This window comes from Asterias rubens, chromosome 2 (assembly GCF_902459465.1).
Source record: "Asterias rubens chromosome 2, eAstRub1.3, whole genome shotgun sequence".
Lineage (NCBI taxonomy): Eukaryota > Metazoa > Echinodermata > Asteroidea > Forcipulatida > Asteriidae > Asterias > Asterias rubens.
Window position 1 is genome coordinate 18,407,172 of NC_047063.1, and position 24,633 is coordinate 18,431,804.

The 24,633-nt window shown below is 38.8% G+C and overlaps 3 protein-coding genes across 4 annotated transcripts; 1 reads left to right on the forward strand and 2 right to left on the reverse strand.

Annotated features, from left to right (window-relative positions):
- Positions 1 to 1,304: 1,304 nt before the first annotated feature.
- LOC117306691 (39S ribosomal protein L2, mitochondrial-like) lies at positions 1,305 to 7,240 on the reverse strand. Of its 2 annotated transcripts, none has more exons than XM_033791180.1 (5): positions 7,201 to 7,240; positions 4,505 to 4,858; positions 3,102 to 3,350; positions 2,190 to 2,441; positions 1,305 to 1,589 (listed from the first exon to the last, which is right to left on the reverse strand). In XM_033791180.1, exons 2-5 carry the CDS (start codon positions 4,827 to 4,829, stop codon positions 1,438 to 1,440), a joined length of 978 nt encoding a protein of 325 aa, XP_033647071.1. In that variant the 5' UTR covers positions 4,830 to 4,858; positions 7,201 to 7,240; the 3' UTR covers positions 1,305 to 1,437. The 2 variants fall into 2 exon arrangements, with proteins under 2 accessions (XP_033647071.1, XP_033647064.1); XM_033791173.1 differs by having other exon boundaries at positions 7,145 to 7,234.
- A 224-nt stretch (positions 7,241 to 7,464) lies between these two features.
- Positions 7,465 to 10,313, forward strand: LOC117306959 (U6 snRNA-associated Sm-like protein LSm8). The gene is made up of 4 exons (XM_033791560.1): positions 7,465 to 7,640; positions 8,706 to 8,746; positions 9,302 to 9,429; positions 10,039 to 10,313. Exons 1-4 carry the CDS (start codon positions 7,610 to 7,612, stop codon positions 10,127 to 10,129), a joined length of 291 nt encoding a protein of 96 aa, XP_033647451.1. The 5' UTR covers positions 7,465 to 7,609; the 3' UTR covers positions 10,130 to 10,313.
- A 2,511-nt stretch (positions 10,314 to 12,824) lies between these two features.
- LOC117307022 (dolichyl-diphosphooligosaccharide--protein glycosyltransferase subunit 1-like) lies at positions 12,825 to 24,565 on the reverse strand. Its single transcript, XM_033791655.1, has 11 exons — positions 24,206 to 24,565; positions 21,929 to 21,993; positions 21,081 to 21,390; positions 20,406 to 20,612; positions 19,283 to 19,475; positions 18,194 to 18,293; positions 17,101 to 17,239; positions 16,388 to 16,507; positions 14,563 to 14,698; positions 13,922 to 14,031; positions 12,825 to 13,498 (listed from the first exon to the last, which is right to left on the reverse strand). Exons 1-11 carry the CDS (start codon positions 24,449 to 24,451, stop codon positions 13,313 to 13,315), a joined length of 1,812 nt encoding a protein of 603 aa, XP_033647546.1. The 5' UTR covers positions 24,452 to 24,565; the 3' UTR covers positions 12,825 to 13,312.
- Positions 24,566 to 24,633: the final 68 nt, after the last annotated feature.

The window sequence follows — 24,633 nt, forward strand, 5'->3', positions numbered from 1 at the left end:
CCGTTGCCACCTACTCCTAGGGCTGAAACAGGGTTACCCTTTTACAGTCCATATGGATGTATGCTTGGGTATCATTGCTCAAGGACAGAAAGTACAGTGACCAGGAACCAAACACACACTCTTACAACACCAGGGGTTGATTTTTTACAAAGAGTTATGAATAGTCTTATCTCGAGTTAGGACAAGTTACTTGTCCTAACTTAGGACAAGTTACTTGTGTTAACTTAGGACTAGCCATGCGATTTTAATATCTCTTAGGACTAGTCCTAAGTTCGGACTAGTCCTAACTCTTTGTGAAATCGACCCCTGGGGTTGATTTTACAAAGAGTTTAGAATAGTCTTATCTCAAACACTAGCTTTAAGAACTCCTAGGACAAGTCCTAAATTAGGAAAAATTTTTGTGAAACTGACCGACTCGAGTCGGATGCACTATATCCCTTCACAACGACACTTCACCAATAGAACAAAACGAAAAAAACATTTAACTTGGCATTACACTCTGAATCACCTTTATTTGTAACAGTCTTTGATAATGCATGAATTTTGTACAAAGTAAGGAGCGATTGCAAAGTGTAATCTCTGACCACAGCATCCACGAATGGACACCAACCCTCAGAATTCTGAAAAGCGATTCATGCATGAATCATTTCTCACATTCAAATGTTTGGGGGATGGGAATCCTTTCTCAAAGCAGTTTATACTACCTACAGCTGTAGTACTTCATTAAGTTTTGGAGTATTTAGCCATTTATGACCCTACCCTTAAAGGCACTGGACACTGTTGGTAATTACTCAAAATAATTCTAAGCATTAAAACTTACTTGGTAACGAGCAACTGAAAGCTGTTGATAGTATAACACATTGTGAGACACTGCTCCCTCTGAGGTAATGTAATTTTAGAGAAAGAGGTTATTTCTCACTCAAATATTAAAGACAGCGGACACTATTGGTAATTGTCAAAGACTAGTCTTCACAGTTGGTGTATCTCAACATATGCATAAAATAACAAACCTGTGAAAATTTGAGCTCAATCTGTCGTCGAAGTTACGAGATAATAATGAAAGAAAAAACACCCCTGTCACAAGAAGTCGTGTGCTTTCTGATGCTTGATTTCGAGACCTCAAGTTTAGAATTTGAGGTCTCGAAATCAAATTTGTGGAAAATTACTTCTTTCTAGAAAACTACGTCACTTCAGAGGGAGCTGTTTCTCACAATGTTTTATACTATCAACCTCTCCCCATTACTCGTAATCAAGAAAGGTTTTATGATGATAATTATTTTGAGTACTTACCAATAGAGTCCACTGCCTTTAAAAGCCTTTTATTATGTATCTAAAAGCACACAAATGTTTGCAACAAGGTTTTTTTTGTTGTTAAAAGTGGCCGAGGGAAATCTATATTTGGAAATGAGTACAATTTCTTTGGGGTTTTTAGTTCATTTACACGCTTATATGTGTTCCTTTTTTGTCTGGACTCCTGTAGACTTTCAGAGGAGGTGGAGGATGGATTTTCCTGCCAGCCCATCCACCCTTTCTCTGCCAAAGGCCACTCGATGGACGCCAACCAAGCCATCTATTCCTACCAGCTTTGCCTATAAATAAGAAAAAATTTGAGACAAATTTGTACCGTGGCAACTCCAGGGCCCAATTTCATTGAGTTTCTTAAGCAGAAAATATTGCTCAATAAGTGTCTGCTAAGCAGAAAAGAAGCAGGGCACCAGTCACAAATTGTGCATGTGACATGGTTGTCTGGCTGGGAACCTTATTCTGGTAAGCATTGGTCTGATTGGTTGTGCTTGGCAACTTGTTGTGCTTTTAAAAGCAGTTTTATGAAATGGGCGATTTTTGAACGCTAGGTGACCATTAATTACTTGGTTCTGAAGATGCAAACAACTCTGAGAACAATGGCTTTACCAGCCTTCGATTTCACCAAACTCTTCCTACCTTATGATTAATCTTAGGACTTATGACGAGTTAAGTTCCATATCCATAGACATAGGACACATTGAACTCATCCTAAGTTAGTACGAGTTAATTGTCCAAACACCAGATAGAATTAATCCCAGCATTTCGTAAAATTGACTGTTGGCAAGTCTGCTGCCACCAAGTGACCCAAAAGTCTCCAACTGAGCCTTTGACAGAAGTCATTGTCCTGTTCAGAGCTAATTTGATTTTATTGACTCATCACTCACCAATGGGTTTCTTATTGTGATCCTCGTTGGAGACACGCCCAACTGTTGCCATACACTTCTCGCTGACGCTGATCTGTTGTTTAGATGGCAGCTGAAGGATCACCTGACCGCCAGTCTTGCGAATGACCTGAGCGCTCGTACCCGCTGCTCTGACGTAGGACCCACCGGCGCCCTCGAAGACCTCTACGCTATGGACGAGGCAACCGATGGGGAGAGCTCCTAAGGGGTACGCATCACCTTCATTTGCAGCAACTTCAAAGAAATCAAAGTAGGCAATTATAATTTAAAGCCAAGCCATAAATCTCATAGAGGGGCTCCAAGGTCAATTGAGTTTTCTGATGCAATCATTTTACAACGGATCGAATGCTCACGAAACACTACAAGTCTCTAATATCATGTTAAAATGGTTTAAATGTAGATGTTCACATGATGTTACTGCAAGTCAAATGTACAATTTAAAATAATATATATCTTTGATGTGTGAAAACAATTTTAAACGCAGTGGACACTTAGTAATTAAATGTACTAAAAATAATTGTTAGCATAAAAACTTACTTGTTAACAAGCAATGGAGAGCTGCTGATAGTATAAAACATTGTGAGAAACAGCTCCCTCTGAAGTAACATAGTTATTCAAGAACAAAGTAATTTTCCACAAATTTAATTTCGAGACCTCAGAATTAGATTTTGAGGTCCCGAAATTAAGCATCTAAAAGCACACAACGTCGTGTGACGAGGGTGTTTTTTCTTCCATTATTATCTCGCAACTTTGACGACCAATTGAGTTCAAATTTTCACAGGTCTGTAAATACTGTGCATATGTTGGGATACACCAAGTGAGAAGACTGGACTTTGACAATTACCAAATTTGTCCAGTTTCTTTAAACTATCTGTTTGCTCCTTGTGACCTTACCTGTCATTCTACCGATGACACCGGATGTTTTGATGATGTCACCTTTTTCCATGTTGATTGTGGCAAGTATCCAACGTTTGTGGTTACCAGCGGCAACCATAGCAATGTTTGCAGTCCGGCAGGGGTCATACCTGACCTGGAGTACCTTCTCTTCTTTGGGGGCGCCTTCCTCAGGACCGATGCGTTTGAAGTCCACCATACGATAGCGTCGTTTGTGGCCGCCACCTCGACCAGTGACGGTAACTCTGCCTGAAAATTGTGTGGACAGTTTGGTGGTCATAAGACTAAAAATAGATTTTAATTGTGTAAAAATATTTTCGAATACCCTTATCCAGCGCTTTTCTGAAAAGATGTTACGTCATAGTTTGGAGCTCCAATTGGTATAGCCGCTTTGTTGCAGCGTGGAGGTACAAAAAAGCAAACTCCCAAGCATGACGACAAAGCATTGTCATTTTGATGGCGCCGTCAACGGCAGAAGTGTTTTTAGTTTTACAAAACCTTGAGGATGGAGCCTGATTTTTTAATTGATAATTACAAAAAATTCAGAAGTGTACAAATATCAAAATTACATTTAAATGGTGAACAAATGCATTATAAACAAGTTTAAATAGCAATTATATACAAAAAATACTACACCATGTGGACAGTGGACACTATTGACATATTGTTGCAGTTTTACTATATTTTTATTTGGCACATGCTTCTAAAATTTAGCATATTTTATGCTAAAAGTTTACTTCAGCATATGACACAATAACAATCCAATCAAAATTCTTGCAAACTATTTAAATATACAGCCTTTTCTTGAATATCAAGAACTCAAAGTCGGGCCTGTATGCTTCGTATTTGAAAGGGCAAGGGTACCAAGGCATTTTCTCAATGGTGAAGGACACCCTATCAGGAAATTATAAATTTCCACTGGAGCATTTTAAGATAACAAAGGCATTAAACAAGGGGCATGGAGGCAATCACCTTCGTTGCCCCTGTGAAATTTCAGTGCAGTCCTGTTAAAGCCATTATACACTTTCGAACAGAAAAAAAAGAAAAAAAGTTCACAGATTTACAAATAACTTACATGGTTTAGAGAAGGTAATGGTGAAAGACTTTCTCTTTAAATATTGTTTGATGAAATGCTTTACTTTGTGAGAAAACATTAAAACGATTATCACTTCTCGATATCTCAATATCGAGAATTACGGATTTATTTTAAACACATGTCATGACACGGCGAAACATGCGGAAACAATGGTGGGTTTTCCCGCTATTTTCTCCCAACTCCGATGACCGATTGAGCCTTAATTTTCACAGGTTTTTTATTTAATATATAAGTTGTGATACACAAAGTGTGGGCCTTTGGACAATACTGTTTACCGAAAGTAATGGCTTTAAATAAAGCAAGTTACCTGTATTGTTGCGACCAGCAGATTTAGTCAACCCGAGAGGTTTGACCGTGTACTTCGGTGTACTCTTCCATGGAATGAATTTATAGGTCACACTCGACGTATGGAAATCTGATCTTACACAAAAAGTTCCAAAATGTTGCTTTTCTCCAGGTAAAAGACAAGTTGGCTTGACTATTGGCCATACAGACACTGGACGGTGCAGGGATTGTGGTATCTGGGTGTTCACTGAATAACTGCGGATTGTTCTCATTAGTTGTTGTTGACAATCATTTTGACTTGTGAGTGCAAGGGACTGCAGTCGACTGCATAACGTCGCCAACTTCATTTTGTGAATTGTTGTAGAAGGACTTTCATCTGAAAGGGAAACAAATTTAAGTTTTAGTGATCAAACCTTCCGGGTGTAGACCAACATTAGTTCAGGCCTGATACTTCAAGGAGGCAACAAAGGCGATTGCCTCCGTGCCCCCTGGTCATTGCCTTGGTGCCCTTGAAATGCTCCAGTACAAATTTGCAATTTCATCATAGGGTGCCCTTTACCGAGAAAAAAATGCCTTGGTGCCCTTGCCCTTTCAAAAACGAAGCATACAGCCCTGATAGTTTATAATCACAGCAACAAACAAAATCATAAGATTCCATTCGAACCCTGTGAGTTTAGTTTGCCATTAAAACCTTTACTGAGCTAGGCAGATTGGCTAGCCTATGGAATTCTCCACTCAGTCAGGCCTGTATGCTTCGTCTCTGAAAGAGCAAGGGCACCGAGGCATTTTCTTCTTATGAAGGGCACCCTATATGAGGAAATTGTTAATTTCTACTGGAGCATTTCAAGGGCACCAAGGCAACGCCCAGGGGGCCTGGAGGCAATCGCCTTTGTTGCCTTCGTGAAGTATCAGGCTTGTCTTCCTCTCCCATGTACCTATGTCACAAGCTTCACACATTGTCTGGACTAATTGCAGTGCATGCAGCGCATTCCATAAAGGTTAGATTTAGAACAGTGAGTGAAAAAGTATGTGGAGGTGGGATATGGAAAAATTCCCTCATGATTTGATATGCATGATTGGGATCAATCAATGAGGGAAGTAATTTGAAAGGAAATTTTTAAAAAAAATCTACAATTACAAAATATCTTTTTATTTAATAATTTATTAAAAATAACGGATAATTTTCCATTTGGCGCCACCACTTTCTCACTCTTTTTTACAAAAATGGATATCTCATTGAGGTAAATTAGATACTATATTATTTCATATCGAATGAAAAAGTGGTGGCGCCATACGGAAACTTTTCCAAAATAACAATAATAATCCAAACAAAACACCCGGGTACGTCAAGCTATACATATTCTTCCTACAACTATAATATATAACATTAACAAGGTCCATTCAAAAACTGCCCCTTTCTCCATTGCCGCCCCCCCTCCCCATTTCCCCGCCCCCAAACCGTGCACCAAAACACCTAGTTGCGATAATCGTAACCCTCCATCCTCCCGACGGTCGGAGACCGGAGGGTTACGACACAAGACTGATATTATCGGTGTAACTAGCAGTTTTGACCAGTTTTTGCCAGACTCGTGATCAGATTCGTCCTTTTTTTTCCACTTTCCAAAATCATGACAGACATTCTAAACACATGGAGTTGATCTTTATTGTATGACAACGTCATCTGGAACCCTTAAAACTACATCATGAAAATATTTGGCAGAAAAAACGACAAAAACTTACCAAAAGACTGACCGAATATATCCACAATCCATAGCGGGACCAACTACGTCGCACTTGCTTGGCAACAACCAATCAGCGTGACCCAACCATCGATGTCGTATGCGTATCGGCCATTCCAGCTTGCAAACTCACCGCCTGTGTGTGTAAGCACCGATCCCCCGCACCGAGTGCGCAGCATGCAGGCATGTACATGTACATGTATTGTGTACACTTGCACACATACACACAACGTCAGGGTGTGTTTGGCCATGTGGGGGTATGGAGCAGCACACGGTACTTACGAGCTGTATAGTTTGTGCACGCACGATGTTCATACAGTACATGTACATGTACATGTACATGCCTGCATGCTGCGCACTCGGTGCGGGGGATCGGTGCTTACACTCACAGGCGGTGAGTTTGCAAGCTGGAATGGCCGATACGCATACGACATCGATGGTTGGGTCACGCTGATTGGTTGTTGCCAAGCAAGTGCGACGTTCAAAATCACTAGTTGGTCCCGCTATGGATTATGGATATATTCGGTCAGTCTTTTGGTAAGTTTTTGTCGTTTTTTCTGCCAAATATTTTCATGATGTTGTTTTAAGGGTTCCAGATGACGTTGTCATACAATAAAGATCAACTCCATGTGTTTAGAATGTCTGTCATGATTTTGGAAAGTGGAAAAAAAGGACGAATCTGATCACGAGTCTGGCAAAAACTGGTCAAAACTGCTAGTTACACCGATAGTATCAGTCTTGTGTCGTAACCCTCCGGTCTCCGACCGTCGGGAGGATGGAGGGTTACGATTATCGCAACTACAAAACACCAATCAAAATTTTCAGCTGGAGTTCATGTGTATGCATACCGCAATTTTACACCTACATTTCCGACAGCAAAACAACTAAGTATAAACTAAACACAAAATATTCAATATACATACCAATGCAATTGTTCTGCCAACTTTTTGAAGCCAAAATATCACACCAACTGACTAACCTTGCGCTACCTCTTTAACTTTGGTCCACACTCACACCGGTCTATTTTACACAGCGCCACCATCGGTCACGTTTGGAGTCGCAGTTAAAACAACTTTTATTTTAAATTAATAAAAAAATAGCTTTGTATTATTTTATAAAATTCCACTTAACTAAAATATAACAATTTTCAATACTAAGAAATATTTTATAGCATTTTAATAAAAATAGTATTGAGTTTGATTTGATTACAGTAAAACAAAATCGTGTTCCTTGAGTGGGACTGTCATGGCAGCACCCGCGATAAAAATTAAAACGTGAAACTGTCGTTTGTAACACACAAACAGTGAGTAAACACTACGTAATAACTAATTATTCTCAACCATTTTGCAAGCACGGTTTTCCAGAGGTCACATCCAGATTTGTTCGAGATGGCGTCGGGACTGGAGAGTTATATAAACCGTATCCTTTACAAAATACAAGCAAATTTCGCCACGATTCGTCATGCTTGTTTTGCCGTTCGTTGCGTTCCCGGCCGACGTTCGCCGTTGGGTCGCACTAAATTAAATGCATTAAGCCGACAACTGACGACAACAAAATTTTAAATGTTCTTTGAATATAAACAAGATATTAAATAAATGGGAAAAGTTTCCGTATCGCGCCACCACTTTTTTATTCGATATGAAATCAGTATAAAACTATAACTATGTCATTGTAATTTTGTATTTTGTTTACCTCAATGGGATATCCCTTTCTGTAAAAATGGGTGAAAAAGTGGTGGCGCCATACGGAAAGTTATCCAGATTCCAGTTGTAGTTTTAAATTAACTGAAAAAGTTTATAAAATTTAAAAAGGTTTTTTTTTTTACCCTGAATTAGTCATTAATGTTTTTCAACTACATTTTGGGGGGCTACAGGGGGGCAGGCCTATAGCGTAGCTACATACAATACAAAAATAGTTGCAACTTACTGCTTTGTGAAGTTATTATTGTGTCACTTGAACGACTATTCATGACAACATATTTTACTTGATATTCAAACACAACCAGACATCACTGACACAATCTCTCAATCCTTTCAGCGTGAATTCTATAAACAACATGCAGCTATGCATCAATAATGCGACTATTTAAGGCGCAACTAGTCGAGTAGTAAATTTCACTTGCACCCAGGCCTACTTGCAAGTAAACATCATTTAACAAGTTTGCAATCTGGTAGTGCAGAGTGTGGTACTTAGATTGGGCATAGTTGCGATAACATAACCCTCTGACTATGCCGTCGGCCGGGAGGAGGGTTACATTATCGCAACTAGATTGGGCACAGCTGGCTGTTGCACCATGAAAACATTATGCGCGCTTCACTGATCATGATTGGTTTTGCACACTCTGATCCAATGTTTAAGCTGGAAAGTGTGTACAACAAAGCTGTGAGGTTTACAGTGGCTCATGTTTTTTAAAGAACTTTATTTTAACATTTAATTAATTTCGACTTTCCTAGTGAAAGTTTTCCTTTACTTTCCGATGCACAGACACAGTTTCTGTCATTACCAACGATGGCCGACAGATAGTGGTAAGAAAGATACTTTTCACACTCGGGGTTCTGCCCTCAGTGGTTGGTGCTGGAACCCGCCCGGCACTTCTCAAGACACCTCTGGCAGAATCTATTCTCAATCTGACCACCATTCATTTTCAAATTTTGATATTTAAACTCGCAATTTCCTTCAAAGATTTCAACAAAAATCGAGCATGCAACTTTTCCTTGGATCTGCTGATTTCCTCTTTTTTAAAATCTCAATTTTACCATTCAAAATTAAAAAATACTATACAAATATTATACTATATCATTGAAATTTTGTAATTTCCTTTTTTTTTGGGGTGAAGTTACATTGCATGCCTGGAAAGAAATGAAAAGAAATGGTATCAAAAGCGATAAATTTAGACTACTTGTTTAGGGTATTTTTTTTTCATGAACTAGGGATATATTTTGTTACCCACTAAAGAAATCCTCGGCAGAACCCTGTTCATTGAAGTGGAACTTAAATTCAATTGAAAAAAAAAACATGTGCAATACTTTGGAGATTAACAAGAATTAAATAGCCTCAAAATAATGTCAATTTTTCCACAGGGAACGTTAAAAGGTTTTGATCAGACAATTAATCTGATCCTGGATGAGAGTCACGAGAGAGTTTACAGCAACACGGCAGGCGTGGAGCAGGTGGTACTTGGTCTTTACATCATCAGAGGAGACAACATGTAAGAAACGAATAAAGCCGGGTTCATACTTTCTACGAATGTGAATGCAATTCAAATTTTGACGTCACAACAGTTGAGCTATGTTCAACTACTGCAAAACAATCGCTGCAAAAGCAGCTATGTGAACGTCAAAATCAAATAATGTCCAGCCTTGCACTTATTTCAAAGTTTTTGTTAAAGTAGCTCACTGGGCTTAGTTAACTTTGTGTTCAACTTGTGCACAGGAAGTTTTGATAACCCAGGTTTTATCAATAAATTGTCATAAATGGACCTTTTATGAAGTTACTTTCACAGGATCAACAGTTAACACATTTACAAAATATTATTCCAGGGTCGCAACATCAGGCCATTTAATATTTTTTTCCATTTATACCATAGGTCCTTTTTGTTGATAAGCAGTTTGCTACAGCGAATGCTTTTTTTCCAAAATATTAATCTAAAACAAAAACTAATAAAAAGAGAAAACGTTCAAGCCTAATATAAATAAGCACGAGCACCCCCATAAAGTTCTCTCTTGCTTCCAGGAGCTGCAACCACGCAAAAGAAAATATTTATGACATTTTATTAAACCATTATTCATCCAGATTTAATTTCTTTCTTTGTATTCAGTGCGATCATTGGTGAAATAGATGACGATACAGACAGCGCCTTGGACCTGACCAATGTGAAAGCAGAGCCTCTCAACCCTGTTGTGCACTGACAGGTCAGCCATGTCAAAGACTTACTGTTTTTTCAAATGTCCTGAACTTATAAACCGAAGACAGTGGTCGAGCGGATTCTGTATTATAGCTCTTTAAATTCCAGTCCAGGCCTGATTCTGCACGGAGGCAACGAAGGGGATTGCCTCCATGCCTCCTGGTCATTGCCACAGTGCCCTTGAAATGCTCCAGTAGAAATTTACATTTTCCTTAAAGGGTGCCTGCCCTTTACCAAGGAGAACATGCCTTGGTTCCCTTGCCCCGTTAAAAAACGAAGCATACATGCTTGCCAGCTATTGGTTTCTGGAGATGACTTGCACAGTACTCAAAGACTTTTGTGATGACAATTTCCTAAAGATCGCCAGAGCTATAAATGCAACTGTCACTACACAAAATATCGTGGATTGGACTATTGTTCATCCCGAGAAACTTCTCAGAGCTATGGTGGTGTGCCAGGACAGTCTTGCGTAGATTCAAACATCATAGAGGGAGTCTGGTTAATAAAATGTTTAAGGCGTTATGAATGCTTCGTGGCATCGTTTCCCGTCTGTTTCGCGTATTCAAACATTTCATAGAGGGAGTCTGGATAATTTTTTTTTTAAAGGCGTTATGAATGCTTCGTGGCATCGTTTACTGCCTGTTTATGCAAATGAGGTAAGGTTGTGTCATCGCGGACAAAGTTGGTGTCTACATGGAGTCGTCCACATTGTTAAGAAGGGTTTTGTAGAATTTTCAGAGTGTGGGATTGATGTGCAACAAATTTTAAATGCATTCGGTTTGTGCATTCTTTCAGAATACAATTACTCTGGCTTTTCCATTTAAAGGCACTGGACACTACTGGTAATTACTCAAAATAATTGTTAGCAAAAAAACTTACTTGGTATCGGGCAATGGAGAGTTCTTGATAGTATAAAATATTGTGAGAAGTGGCTCCCTCTGTATACTAGAAACAAAGTTTTGGAGAAAGAGGTAATTTCTCACTCAAATATCTTTCATTAATATTCTCTTGCAACTTCAATGACCAATTGAGTCAAATTCTTTTACAAGTTTGTTACTTTATGCATATGTTGTGATACACCAAGTTAGAGTACTAGTCTTTGACAAATACCAAAGGTGTCCAGTGTTATTGACTTTCTAGTGAGGTTACATTTCCAGGCAGTTGTTTTTGATAAAAAAAATTATTTTTTTAGGAACATCTGTTGTAAATAACTTTTTAAGATAACTTGTTGTTTTTAGGTCTGGGTACATGAAAAGGTGGACTCAATGATTCATCTTTTTTGAGATATTCATTATGAAATTAAAATGGGTAGAAGGGAAAAGATGTTTAATTGAATTGTTACAACCCTCTTACTTTCAGAACCAATGGGAGACTTTCTGGGACGATAGAGGGCAGCAGACTTACCGGGTAAATCCATTGTTCTAAGAATTATGCGCATGTTCAGAACTACGTAAACAATGGAAATTTACCCGGTATGTCTGCTGCCACCTAGCGTTGGAAAGTCTCCTATTGTCAGTAAATTGACCAACCAATGGGAACCATTCGTTATATTGTTTCTGGAAAAAAAAATCTTTTTCAACTGGTATGCTTCCTTTGATTCTAAATTGTACAAAACTGGTTTTATCTTATCTATGACCTTGTTGGTAGCTTTTGATTTGAAACGTATATTTATTTTAAAACGTATATACTGTTGGCTCTTCAGACATGGCTGGAATTGTTGTGTACTGTAGATGCATTCACTGGCCAATATATGCCGTAATTGCTGTCTACATTTTTCATGTTATTCAAAACTCTGGATAATATTGAATGGTCAAATAGTAGGAGGGTTGTCTCACTATTATTTTTTAGCTGTTAATTAGGGAAATATTCCTTTTAGGGTATCTTTGCTATTACAAGATGTGAAATAAAACAATGTACAAAGAAACAAATACGAGTTTTTCATTTCTTTTTATTTACAGAATTGTAACAGCATGTTTTTCAAATGCGTGTGTCCATTATTTCTGTAAGATAAGTTTCTTTTACAGTTGAGTTTTATAAACTGGAATGTTTCTTCCCTTTGATTCTAAATTTTCAAGCAGATAGCTTTTGATTCATTCAGTAATTTTGTGAACTGTAGTTTATTAAAAAGGAAAATGTAATAAATTTCTACATCAGAGCAGTTACTAGACTACACAAACCAAGTATTCCCGCCAGCCAAAGAGAAATCCTACAACTACACTATCTTGATGCATTTACAGTTAATCCAATGGCAATAAAAACAAAGAAGAGAAAGAAAAATTGATTTCAGCCAGATTGGAAAAGCCATCAAGTTTATTTTGATTCCAAGTTCACAGTAATACAGGTATAAAGCTCACATTAAACCAAATCCGGACTTCAAGTTTCACCCGACAATTCAATTGAAATTACAAATTTGTTGATTTAAAAAGAAGGCAAGAAAAATGCCAAACAAAAATGAACCTTCATCTCCAATGTATTCAAGCAATTTCTAAAGTGCTTCCTTCTTTGAGCAAATGTAGTGTGAAACAATGTTGCAAGGTGAAACTGGCTGGTAGTTCTAGTTCCCCCGCCATTTTAGAACACAGTGATATAAAACTCTTTGATTAGGGTGTAGGTTGATTATTGATAGGTCTGATACTTCACGGAGGCAACGATTGCCCCTGGCCATGCCTTGGTGCCCCTTGAATATTCCAATAGAAATTTACAAATTTCTCATTGAGGTGCCCTTTACCAATGAGAAAATGCCTTGGTACCCTTCCCCCTTTCAAAAATGAAGCATCAGGCATGCAATGTGTTCTTTTTCCACAGATTTTTTCCAGGAGAGGTGGAAGAAATATGCATATCTATTGTGGCAAATCCTGCACCATTGGCACCAAATGTCTTCCCTTTCCGAGTTCTTGCATGGTCAAGACCTTATAAATATTTCATGAAAGATAGCTTGAAACTGAATTCCAGCAGCTTACAGTTTACAATTCTGCTGGTTGTTAACCTCAGAAACTGCTATTTGGCAGACAAAAAGCTAAAATCTAACTTTAGGGTGAATATTGAAAAATTTAAAACAGTACGATTTGAACCCCATCTTTGATTGGGGTGCTAGTGAGAAGCCACTCGTTGAACAAATTGTAACCTTAGTTTCACACTTTTCTTAGTTGGCATTTACAAAAAAAAAAGCCTCCAAAAATGAACTGTCCTAACGTAGAGTGGTGAGAATTGCATCCACTTTGGTGTTAATGTCATTACGTTTGGCCGTAAGAGTCTTGTCCACGTCTATGTACTGCTGCTTAGACAACTTGCCGGCAACAACCTTCTCAGCGTTGTTTACGGCTGTCTGAGCAAAGTCCTTCAGGAGACCTCCATACTTCTGAAGTTCAACAACCTGGAAGATGGGTTGGACAAAAATGATTGTTTAGATGTTGAGGTCTTCGTCTCAAATGAATTATTGACAAGAGGATTCACACTTTATTAACAAAGTCAAGGTATATTGCCACTTTAATAGACGACACAATTTAGCAAGCATGGGGCTCCACACCAATTTCTTTTGACTTGGCTAAGATTTAAATGCCTGACCCTGTGCTAAGCAAATATTATTTGGGCTGACAGCCCTCAGTCCTTTAGAATCTATTTATTTAATTATAAGCTTACTTACTTTAAACACACTTTATTGATTATGTTGCAAACTACTGTTTAAATTGTCCTTATATTATTATTATACAAATTGTATCCACGGTTATTGAGGATGTCATTATGAAATAAATGTCTTATCAAATTGAATTGAATGATGACCCTTTTAATAACCTACCTTTTCAGTGACATCTGAGCCTTCCTGCTTGAGGCTAGCCACGAGGCCCTGCACGACCTTGTCCATGGCGCGGTTCTCTGTATCCAGCTTCTTTAGAGTACCCTGGAATCCTGAGAACAAATGCAAAGAGATTAAGAAGTTAAGGTAATGTCCAAACTGGCAGCTACAGCTCAGCTAGATTTCTGCATCATCATGCTTTGAGGTATAGGTTGCCCTAAACAAAACCCTTAACAATAATCAAGGAGGTTGTCGAAGTTGTTCATCACGGCAAAATTAGTTTTTTTTTTTTCAGGAAACTTTTTGCAGGATCAGGGAGAGTTGGCACAGGGAGATTTGGCAACTCTGCCACACAGTGCTCCTGCCATGATTTGAACTGGGGTCCTAGAGGTAAGGAAAAATACCCCTACGCCAACCCGACCTTATGCATGCGACGTCATTTGAGTAGGTCGCCCTCGTCTAGAGGTAAAAAAAAAAAAGGTAGTTGTGCGTAGACTTGCATTTGCCAATGTTGCGTCATCATTTTACCTCTAAGAGGGCGGAGTAATGACATCAATGTATAAGGTCCATTGATGACTTCAATGTAGAAACAACTATCTACCCTGGTTTTTCTTTACCGCAGTCTGAATGATGTAATACCTTACCTTGAGAGTCTTTACTAGACTTGTACTTGTTGATGGCATCCTCATAGCTTGAGTATAGAGCTCTCTTCTTCTCTACCTGCTCGATAACGTTGTCCACCAAGCTAGCAATTCGCATACGAGACTCACTCGCTTCATCCTGCAGGAAATAGAAATGATTTTGGAATTTTAGTAAAACTGTTTATTTGTTGTTTTATTTTCATTCATACAACAAATAATACCAATTCATAATATACAAGGTGATAGAGTTAATAAAAATAGACTAAACCGAGTTATACACATGTCGAGTCCAATATTGAATAAATATGTATGAATGGGGGTGTCATTCAAGAGAAGGATATGGTCTTCTGTAGTGGAACACCCAAGACGGCTGACAAATTACAAAAAAGTAGATGCGGTTAAGAGTAAACAATTCATTTCAGTTGCAAACAATCATAATACAATATAATTCTATTAAACGCGCTTTGTGACCCGCAGGTCACATAACATTAGAGTCATTACACTAGTCAGTGATGCAACTTTCTTATTGCAAAAAAAGAGGAAATGGCCAATCACACTAAACTCTTGTACAGTGTTTTTTCAGTTGTCTATGGCACTTTTTTGAGAAAAGAGGAAATCGGCTGATCAGCTGAAAAGTCACATGCCTGAATAGTTAAAATTACATGACATATAGTATATTGTTTAAAGACAGTGGACACTATTGGTAATTGTCAAAGACCATTCTCACTTTTTTTCTCACTTGGTGATCTCAACATATGCATAAAGTAAACAAACCTGTGAAAATTTGAGCTCAATCGGTCGTCGAATTTGCGAGATAATAATGAAAGAAAAAAACACCCCTGTTACACGAAGTTGTGTGCTTTCAGATGCTTGATTTCGAGACCTCAAATTCTAAACTTGAGGTCTCGAAATCAAATTCGTAGAAAATTACTTCTTTCTCGAAAACCACGTCACTTCAGAGGGAGCTGTTTCTCACAATGTTTTGTACCATCAACCTCTCCTCATTTCTCGCAATCAAGAAAGGTTTTATGATGATAATTATTTTGAGTAATTACCAATAGTGTCCACTGCCTTTAAAAGTACACCTAAATAGTAAATATAAATAATATAAGCAAAAAACAATTGCACCCTCGCCTATAAAACAGAAATAGAACCACATTTTTACTAAAGAAACACCTCACTTTAGATTAAGGGAAATAAAATAATTATTAAGGGACATAACAGTCTAAATAAAACATTAAATTAAATAAGAACCTTACACAGAAGGCAAGTTTTACTTATGAAAACCATTAACGTAAAGACTGATATGTGATTATTGTGTGATTTCCATTTCAAGGCACTGCTAACTGTAAACCAAAAATAAATTAGCACATTTCAAAAATGTATTATTCACATCTGAAAGGTGGTGTTTACAAGCCTGGAACAGTTTTTACTAGCCAATGTACGCCGGGCTAGTGTTAAGGGCGAGCCCTGCTGATTAACTCAATCCATCAGGGTAACACGCCCTTCTTAATGGTAACACGCCCTTCTTAATGGTGACACGCCCTTCTTAATGGTGACACGCCCTTCTTAATGGTGGCACACCCTTCTTAATAGTGACATGCCGATCTTAATGGTGACACACCCTTCTTAATGGTGACAAGCCCTTCTTAATGGTGACACGCCCTTCTTAATGGTGGCACGCCCTTCTTAATGGTGACACGCCCTTCTTAATGGTGGCATGCCCTTCTTAAAGGTGGCATGCCCTTCTTAATGGTGACACACCCTTCTTAATGGTGGCACGCCCTTCTTAATGGTGGCACGCCCTACCTAATGGTGACAGCCTTACCTTAGTGATGGAGAAGTCAAGTCGTACGATGATGATGACGCTAATGAAGAGGATGAAGAAAGCACCCACAACAAGAAGAGGTTCCTGGAGCAGGAGAACCTTGTTGAAGGAGTAGTGCAGCTGCAAACAATCAGATCAATTCAATAAGAACATACTTAATATTATTCTCATTTAATTGTCATCAATTATTTTTCTTTACAACTTCTTTACTGTCTTTGACTTAATTTGTTTATTGATCTATGTTTTTATGGAAATAAATATTGATTGAATTGAATAATAACAGTTGCTTTTTAAATAGCCCTAAAATCTGTCACAATGTGAAACAAATGGCACTTCAATATCATTAACCCTGGTCACTGGGCCATTTCTTTTAAATTTGTAATAATTGTCCATGTTTGTAAGTACCCAACTCAATTTATATCTAGAAGCTATTTAAAGTGAAATTCAACAAGCAAACAAAGGCCTTGCTAACTATATATGAAAGTATTTTGACTCACTCACAACTATTTCATTTGGCATTTGGCAAGAGAGATACCACTAAGGTCATATTCTGAATATCATTTACATGTTTCCATTAATTTCATACTTTGTCTCACAGGACCACTTGACTTTTTCTTAACAATATTGAATATTTTATCAGAATGTAAAATCACATCACAGAAAACTACCACCAAAACACTACCAATACAGAGCAACAATATTGACAGACTTACTTCAAAATCAGCAATGTGTTGCTCTACCAGGTTGGTCTTCTTAGCGACGATGACCGGGCGACCGATGGTGTCCAGGTAGGTGTAGTGGACCTCATCCGACTTACGCTCAATATCAAATGTTGTCTTAAGATCAATGTCCCTGAAGATAAAAAGGGTTCAAGTTAGTGGCATATTTGTATTAGCTTGAATGGTTGCTTTTAAGAAGAAAACAAATCCTAAACAACATCAAAATGAATCCTGTGAGATTAAGGTTTTGCTGGTTTGTGTGTTGCGATTGATTGATTGATTGATTGATTGATTGACTTTTCAAAACAATTACTTTATTCATTCACAAAATATAACAAATTTACAAAAGACAAAGAAAGCTAAAAATTTACATTAGCAGACAAAAAAACAAGTCGGTAGCTGGGACTGAAATTACATTCAAATTAACACTTAAAGACACTGGACACTATTGGTAATTGTCAAAGACCAGTCTTCTCACTTGGTGTATATCAATATATGCATAAAATAACAAACCTGTGCAAATTTGAGCTCAATTGGTCGTTGAAGTTGCGAGATAATAATGAAAAGAAAAAACACCCTTGTCACACAAAGTTGTGTGCTTTCAGATGCTTGATTTCGATACCTCAAATTCTAAATCTGAGGTCACAAAATCAGCTTCGAAAATGTTTCATACTATCAACATCTCCCCATTACTCGTTACCAAGTCAGGTTTTATGCTAATAATTATTTTGAGTAATTACTAAAAGTGTCCACTGTCTTTAAGTAAATACATTAGTACGGCTTGGTTAAGGACGATAGACACAAATACAGAATGATTGATTGAACTTTTTATTTGGGCTTTTAAAAACATAACAGTATAAATACGGAAGAATTTGAATAACAATCAGACCAAGAAATGCAAAAACAGGAATAAGTGAAATCCAAAATTAAAACAAAACCCTAGGAATTGCTCCTCAGCAACTAAATCACTATCTAAAAGAGCGATCACCGAAAATACAAAAAGAATATTAGAACATACAATTAAACATCCAAAACAAAAAATAATGATATTCAATCTTACAATATTATTACACTTTGGTGAACTTACTTGGATCCTTCAGGGAGAATTATTCTGACTGTAAGCTCATCAACGATCATGTCATCAAAGACATGGTCCAGAACTCGCATCTTCAAGACGTACTTGTCCCCTATGAAGGAAAAAACAAACCACAAAACCACATTTTCAGCAAGGATTAAATTAATTTCAAGAAATTTGTAAATACATTTTTAATGGAATTATTCAAGAAACAGTACGATAGGAAACAGTAGGGGAAATAAATCAGAAACTATTTCGCTGGTAGGAAGCATCTCAAAAGTCGGCACATTCTAGGCGCAAAAGAATATTCCTGTTGGCACTTTTCAGCAATCTATTTGGCTGCCAGAATGTTCCTCTAGAACACATCATTGTGTCCAAGTTGTAACAGCATCAATAACAGTTTATCAAGTGTTCAATATTAAACAAGTATACACAAGTAAACCGTTGTAAAGATTTCAAATGAAAAGATTTGTATGCAGGCCTGGAATTACAGCGCGGTCATGGGGGCCAAGGCCTTGATTTTCACGGGTCTCGGTACCCCTTAACAAGTTCCCATAGACTTTAAGATTTCCCAATAGATTTCCCAATTTCCCTTTGCGAAATTAAAATGGCCTTACCCTCTCAAAGATAACCAAACATGAGATGAGAGAAAAATCAAAGTGTCCTCATTAGGATTTGAACCCAAGATCCTGCAAGATCCCCCCCCCACCCCCAACACTCTGGGCAGATGCTCTACCAACTGAGCTATGAGGCACAGCGATTAATTCCCTTAGGTATTCCCTAAGAACCACATTTTTCTCTCGGAGTTGCATGGATGCGCAACTAGACAAGGTTTAAACACAACGTTTGATTTGATATGGTGCCTAATCACCATCATCATTCAAATATGAAATTGCAGGCCTGCTTTTGGCCAAACAGACGTAGGGTGGCACCTGGGCCCAATGTCATAGCACCGCTTAAACGGTAAGCAAATTTTCGTGCTTACCGTAGCAGAAAAATTTTCCCAAGTGCAAGCAGCACTATGAAATGGAAATCGCACAGTAAGCACAAAATCTGCAGCTAAGCAGCGCTATGAAATTGGCACCAGCTCTCTAGACTTACCAGAGTTGTAGAGATTCTCATAGCTGGGTAGATTGTACCCAATGAGGTAGTGCGTCTTCCATCCTCCAAAGAGTGGGAATCTTGGCCTGAGTTCCAGCTCTACATGGTCGTCATGCTCAAGCAGGTTACTGGTGGAGATGTTGCCGATCTCGTCGCGGTAGTAGACATCTTTAGCTGAGGCAGGCAAGAAGGTCTGTAGGATGTAGGATGCAGGTTTGTAAATCTATACAAGAACTTCTTTAGTCACACAATAAATCTTGTTTGATTAGTTTGGGAGTCTGATTCCTCTGTATTACTTTGCATTGCGCAAGGGGTTTGGGTACTTTCTGTACGACACAAAACACAAATGTCCACAGACTTACATTAAACTTACAGGGTTTAAATTGAATGATGGTAGAAAGAATCCCTTGAAATGTTACTTGCTGAGGTGCTGTAGTTTTTTAGTTGCTAACAATTTCAACATTTTTATCCCTGCTCATCGGGCATACTTTAGACCATTCCTCAAACTTGCTCAACTCCTTGTGGAGCATACAACCCAAACTGCTTAAATTAGCATCTCCTGTGGTGTTTTGGGGCAGGAGCCAGTTGGGCAGGAGAGTACACCGATAATACTACAGGGTTAAACAACCAAATCTTTACCTAAAGTTTGATATTTGTCAAACCACTCCTTGTCAATAAAAATCCTTTCACTAATCAGGCAGTCCTGAAAGTACACTGAGGCTACAACAGCTGATGCCCTTGTCTTGGCTTTGGTGGTCCTCAAAAACTCTCCATAGACATAATATAAATTTCCAATGAAAGTGCCCTTTGCACAATGAAAATGGCCTTGCCCTCTAAAAATGAAATTCCAGTCCCGATCAAGCCTAGGGCTTTTCTCAAACTTTGGCTCAGGCCCCGGCTCCGCGTACTGATGTTGGTGCAATTCGTGCTGAAAATGCAGGTTAAAGGCCGAGCTGCATACACAGAGCGCAGGGCCTTAGCCTGCGCCCAAGCCGAGGTATGAGAAAGGCCCCTAACATCTTCAGAATAAAGAATCACATCTCGTTTCACTTTCACCAATCAATTATGATACAAAAATTCTTAATAATGGCATGTAAAAGCAAATCCCATCCATTTGACTCACCTTGTAAGATTTAATTGATGAGTAGCCATCCTGCGTCCTCTGGTAGTCATAGCGAGAGAATGATCCCTTCAGCTTGGCCCCGGAGTGGTAGACGTCGTAGGTCTCTTCCACTGCGATGTTCCCCCAGTGAGACACCTCTATGAGACGGGTCATGCTGGTCACAACCAGGAACTGGTTGTTGTTCTCGTAGTGGACTCGAATTTTCTCCTGCCGAGACAAAACAAGCAAAAGATTCAGAACATTCCAAGGTCAAATTTGGGGAGTTTTTTTTTCGAAAGGGTTTGGGTAACGACATAAAATATAAAGGTCCACAGATTCACATTAAATTTACACATTTTGAAGGTATGATGGTAGAAAGCTTCTCTTAAAATATTACTTGTTGAGTTGCTGTGCTTTTTTAGAAACGAGTACAACAATTTCACACCAAAAATACAACGGATTTACGCGGCTCTCCTGAAAATGTCGCTCTGTGATTTTCACCCTTTTTTCCCTCAAAAACTTGACAACTAATGACACTGAAAATTTACAATTTCCTCATAGAGTTCACTTTTCCAAGGAAAAATACCTTGGTGCCATTGCCCTTTCAAAAACAAAGCATACAGGCCTGCTACTAATAATAACATGGCACTGTGTTGATTGATAACACACACATACAATAATAATATTCAAACTCACCACAGCCAGTGCCTCCACATTTTCATAAGGCCCATAGGTGATGACAGCATCGTTCAGGGTGACTGGGTTCACCTTGCTGTAGAACTCCAGCGTAGATGAGGCCAACTTGACCTCAGTGGTCTGAGACTCGGTCAGGTAGGGTGTGTAGAAGTAGGCGCTACCGGTGTACTCCATAAACTGCTTCTCACTCTGCTGGATCTGGGCGGGGTAGGCGCGGAGGGCTTTGGTGAAGACGGTGTCCACGACAACTTCAACGGAGTCTCCAGCTGCTAGGCTCTTATCAAGGCTGACCCTGAAGAATGTGCCATCACTAGAAAAGAGTATTTAGAATATTACACATGATTTATACCTGTTACATGCTGAAAACATACGACTAACCCTCCAACTGATACACCAAAATTTATACATAGACAACATTTATACAGACAAAATTTGCCAAATTTTTGCCAAATTTTAACACACAGTTTGTTGTAGCTCTTTAGGTCGGAGAGCTAAGATTATAGCAGCTGGCCTTTTGTGGTTGAAAAGACACATTGTCACCACTGAACTTTTCAGTGGTGACAATGTGTCTTTTTAACCACAGAAGGCCAGGTTGGTAGTATAGTCTTGCCTTCCATCTCTGGGACCTTGGTTCGAATCCAACCAGGGGGCACTATGTGGATTGGGTTTAAAATCCCTACTTGACTGCATGAGTTTTCCCTGGAATAATTCTCTGGGGTTTACTCCCACATCTAAAACTGAAATTCCCTCATTGTCTTCTCTCTTCTCCTTTGGCTCTTAATCTTATATTATAAGAAAATAAATATCCAAATCCAAAAAGGTCCCTTTCACCACATTCTGAACCTTACCTGTATCCAGCGACGTCAGCCTTAGCTACTTTCAATACCTTCTTTTCATCACCGTCTGGTTTGACCTGAAATCAAAACAATTATTAGGTAAAAGAAATTGTAGAATTAGTAAATCTCATTTGTTTAAACTGGTTGTTTAACATTTTGCCAGCTTTCTGTATTATCTTAGGTCTATCTAGATTCCTTAAATTATTTTACTGTTTAATACTTTTGCTTTGTATAAATTTTGTCTGGTCCTGACTTTTATTGTTGTTCTTTTCCAGCACCTTGAGGCGGATTCTTTCTGCTATTGTTTTTTGTTCTAAATAAATGTCTCTTTATTATTATTAATATTATTATTGCTGTGATCCAGTTTTGTAATTGCGATAGTGATAACAGGTAACCTCTGACCTTTATAAAGATCCATGGTTAATAGCACAATCCACCATAGATTTCTCACTCCCCGTCGAATGTCTTTGTTGGGTGCTATCGGTCAATCTGCGCGATCAACCGATCGCGCTGTGCTATCGAGCGATCGCGCTGCGCTATTGAAATATCTATTGGTCGCGCAGCAATCGGTCGATCGCGCAACAATCGGTCGATCACGCAACAATCGGTCGATGGCGCAATATTCGGCAACGAACATGCGCAATCAACCGATTGTGCGGGAATGACTCGGCGCGATCGGCCGATTGTGCAGGAAAGGTTTTGCGCGATCGGCCGATTGTGCAGGAATGGTTGTGCGCGATCGGCCGATTGTGCAGGAATTGTTAGGCGCGATCGGCCGATTGTGCAGGAATGGTTTTGCGCGATCGGCCGATTGTGCAGGAATTGTTTGGCGCGATCGGCTGATGTTCAGGGGCCGAACTCACAAGATGTAAGATTGATCATAACTGCAAATCAATCGTAGTTGCTAACAAAAGTGTGACGTCACAATATAAATCACTATGGTGGTATGGTTTACCTGCACGATCGGTCGAACGCGCGAAACCATTCCTGCACGATCGGTCGATCGCGCAAACCCATTCCTGCACGACCGGTAGATCGCGCAAAATTTTCCTGCACGATCGGTTGATCGCGCAAAACTTTTCCTGCACTATCGGTCGATCGCTCAAACCCATTCCTGCACGATCGGTAGATCGCGCAAAATTTTCCTGCACGATCGGTTGATCGCGCAAAACTTTTCCTGCACTATCGGTCGATCGCTCAAACCCATTCCTGCACGATCGGTAGATCGCGCAAAGCCTTTCCTGCGCAATCGGGAAAAAAATAATCGGGATACTCGTAGCGCGATCAGTCAATCGCGCAAAGATGTTCATTGCGCGATCGACCGATTGTTGCGCGATCGACCGATTGTTGCGCGATCGACCGATTGCTGCGCGACCAATATTGATCTTAATTCATTTTTTAATAGCGCAGCGCGATCGGTTGATCGCGCAGATTGACCGATCGCGCCCAACATCTTCATATGTAAATTTTTGGGACAGACTTGTATATGGTGGATGTTTTTTAATGCCAGAAAAAATAAAAAAATACTTTGGATATATTAATTCTTATCTTGGGAAAAGTTTCTCTAGTAGTAGGCTTCTTCGGTCCTACTAAAAGCCGACAACAAGTCAAGAGCGTTGTCAGCTTGTTGTCGGCTTTTAGTGTTCTACAGTTACCTCCATGATCTAATTTACCTCAATGAGGTATCCCTTTTTGTAAAAATTAGTAAGAAAGTGGTAGCACCATACGGAATGTTATCAAATATTTATGGCACACCTTAACATGATTAATCTACAACTAAATAAACTGGAAAAAAGAAAAATGAGTACAACAAAATCTTACTTAACTTTGTTTGTATTCTACGTCATTAATCGAAGATAAGAATGTTCACAATGGAAAGTTGAAAATTAAACCGACATAACTAAAGACTTGGCTATAAAATAACTATACATTTTGTGGTTTATAAACAATAAAGGAGGGTAAAATCTTGGTTGCCCCTCCCACCCTCACACAGAACAGGGCAAGGGCAGCTGCAAGATTAAATTAGACTTTTTTGGCAAAGGTAAAAAAGCAGTACTACATGGTAATATATCACACATATAATTGGAAGGAATTGATACATGGTTCATAGTTAAAATTCTTCCCTGTAATTGTATTACATAAATTTTATTTGTTAGACTCGGTTCGGATAACAAAATTGTAAACAAAAACAGTGAACAAACAAAAACACTGACCAAATTAAAACAGAAACAATAACGCATACATTTTATACAATACACAAGTTGTCCTAAAAATACAAGGCAAACCTACCCCACCAATAAATGACAGAAAAGCAGCTTTCTTTGGCTCCACGGCAACAAGGAAACTTTTTACGGCTGAAGAACCATCGTTTCTCAGCGTTATTGCAGAGTTGACTTTTACAAGTTGGGAAACCAAATCGACTGTTCTTTCTACATTTACATTCACCAAATCAGCGTTGATTCTCTCTTGCTTTACAGCAAAAACGCTGGCAATAATGCCCAGCATTAAAAGAGGCAAAATTACGGCGATTTTCATTGTTGATTGGGTGATGGATGGTACAGGATTAAGAGGATAGAAAAACCATCCGAAACTACCGATCCCTACACGGATCTCAAAAAGGATGCAGACGCCGAATTTTAACCCAACAACTTAAAAAAGTCTGGATGTCGCTCCATGCATTAACGAATGAAAAAAGACGAGTCGGTGCATAGACCATT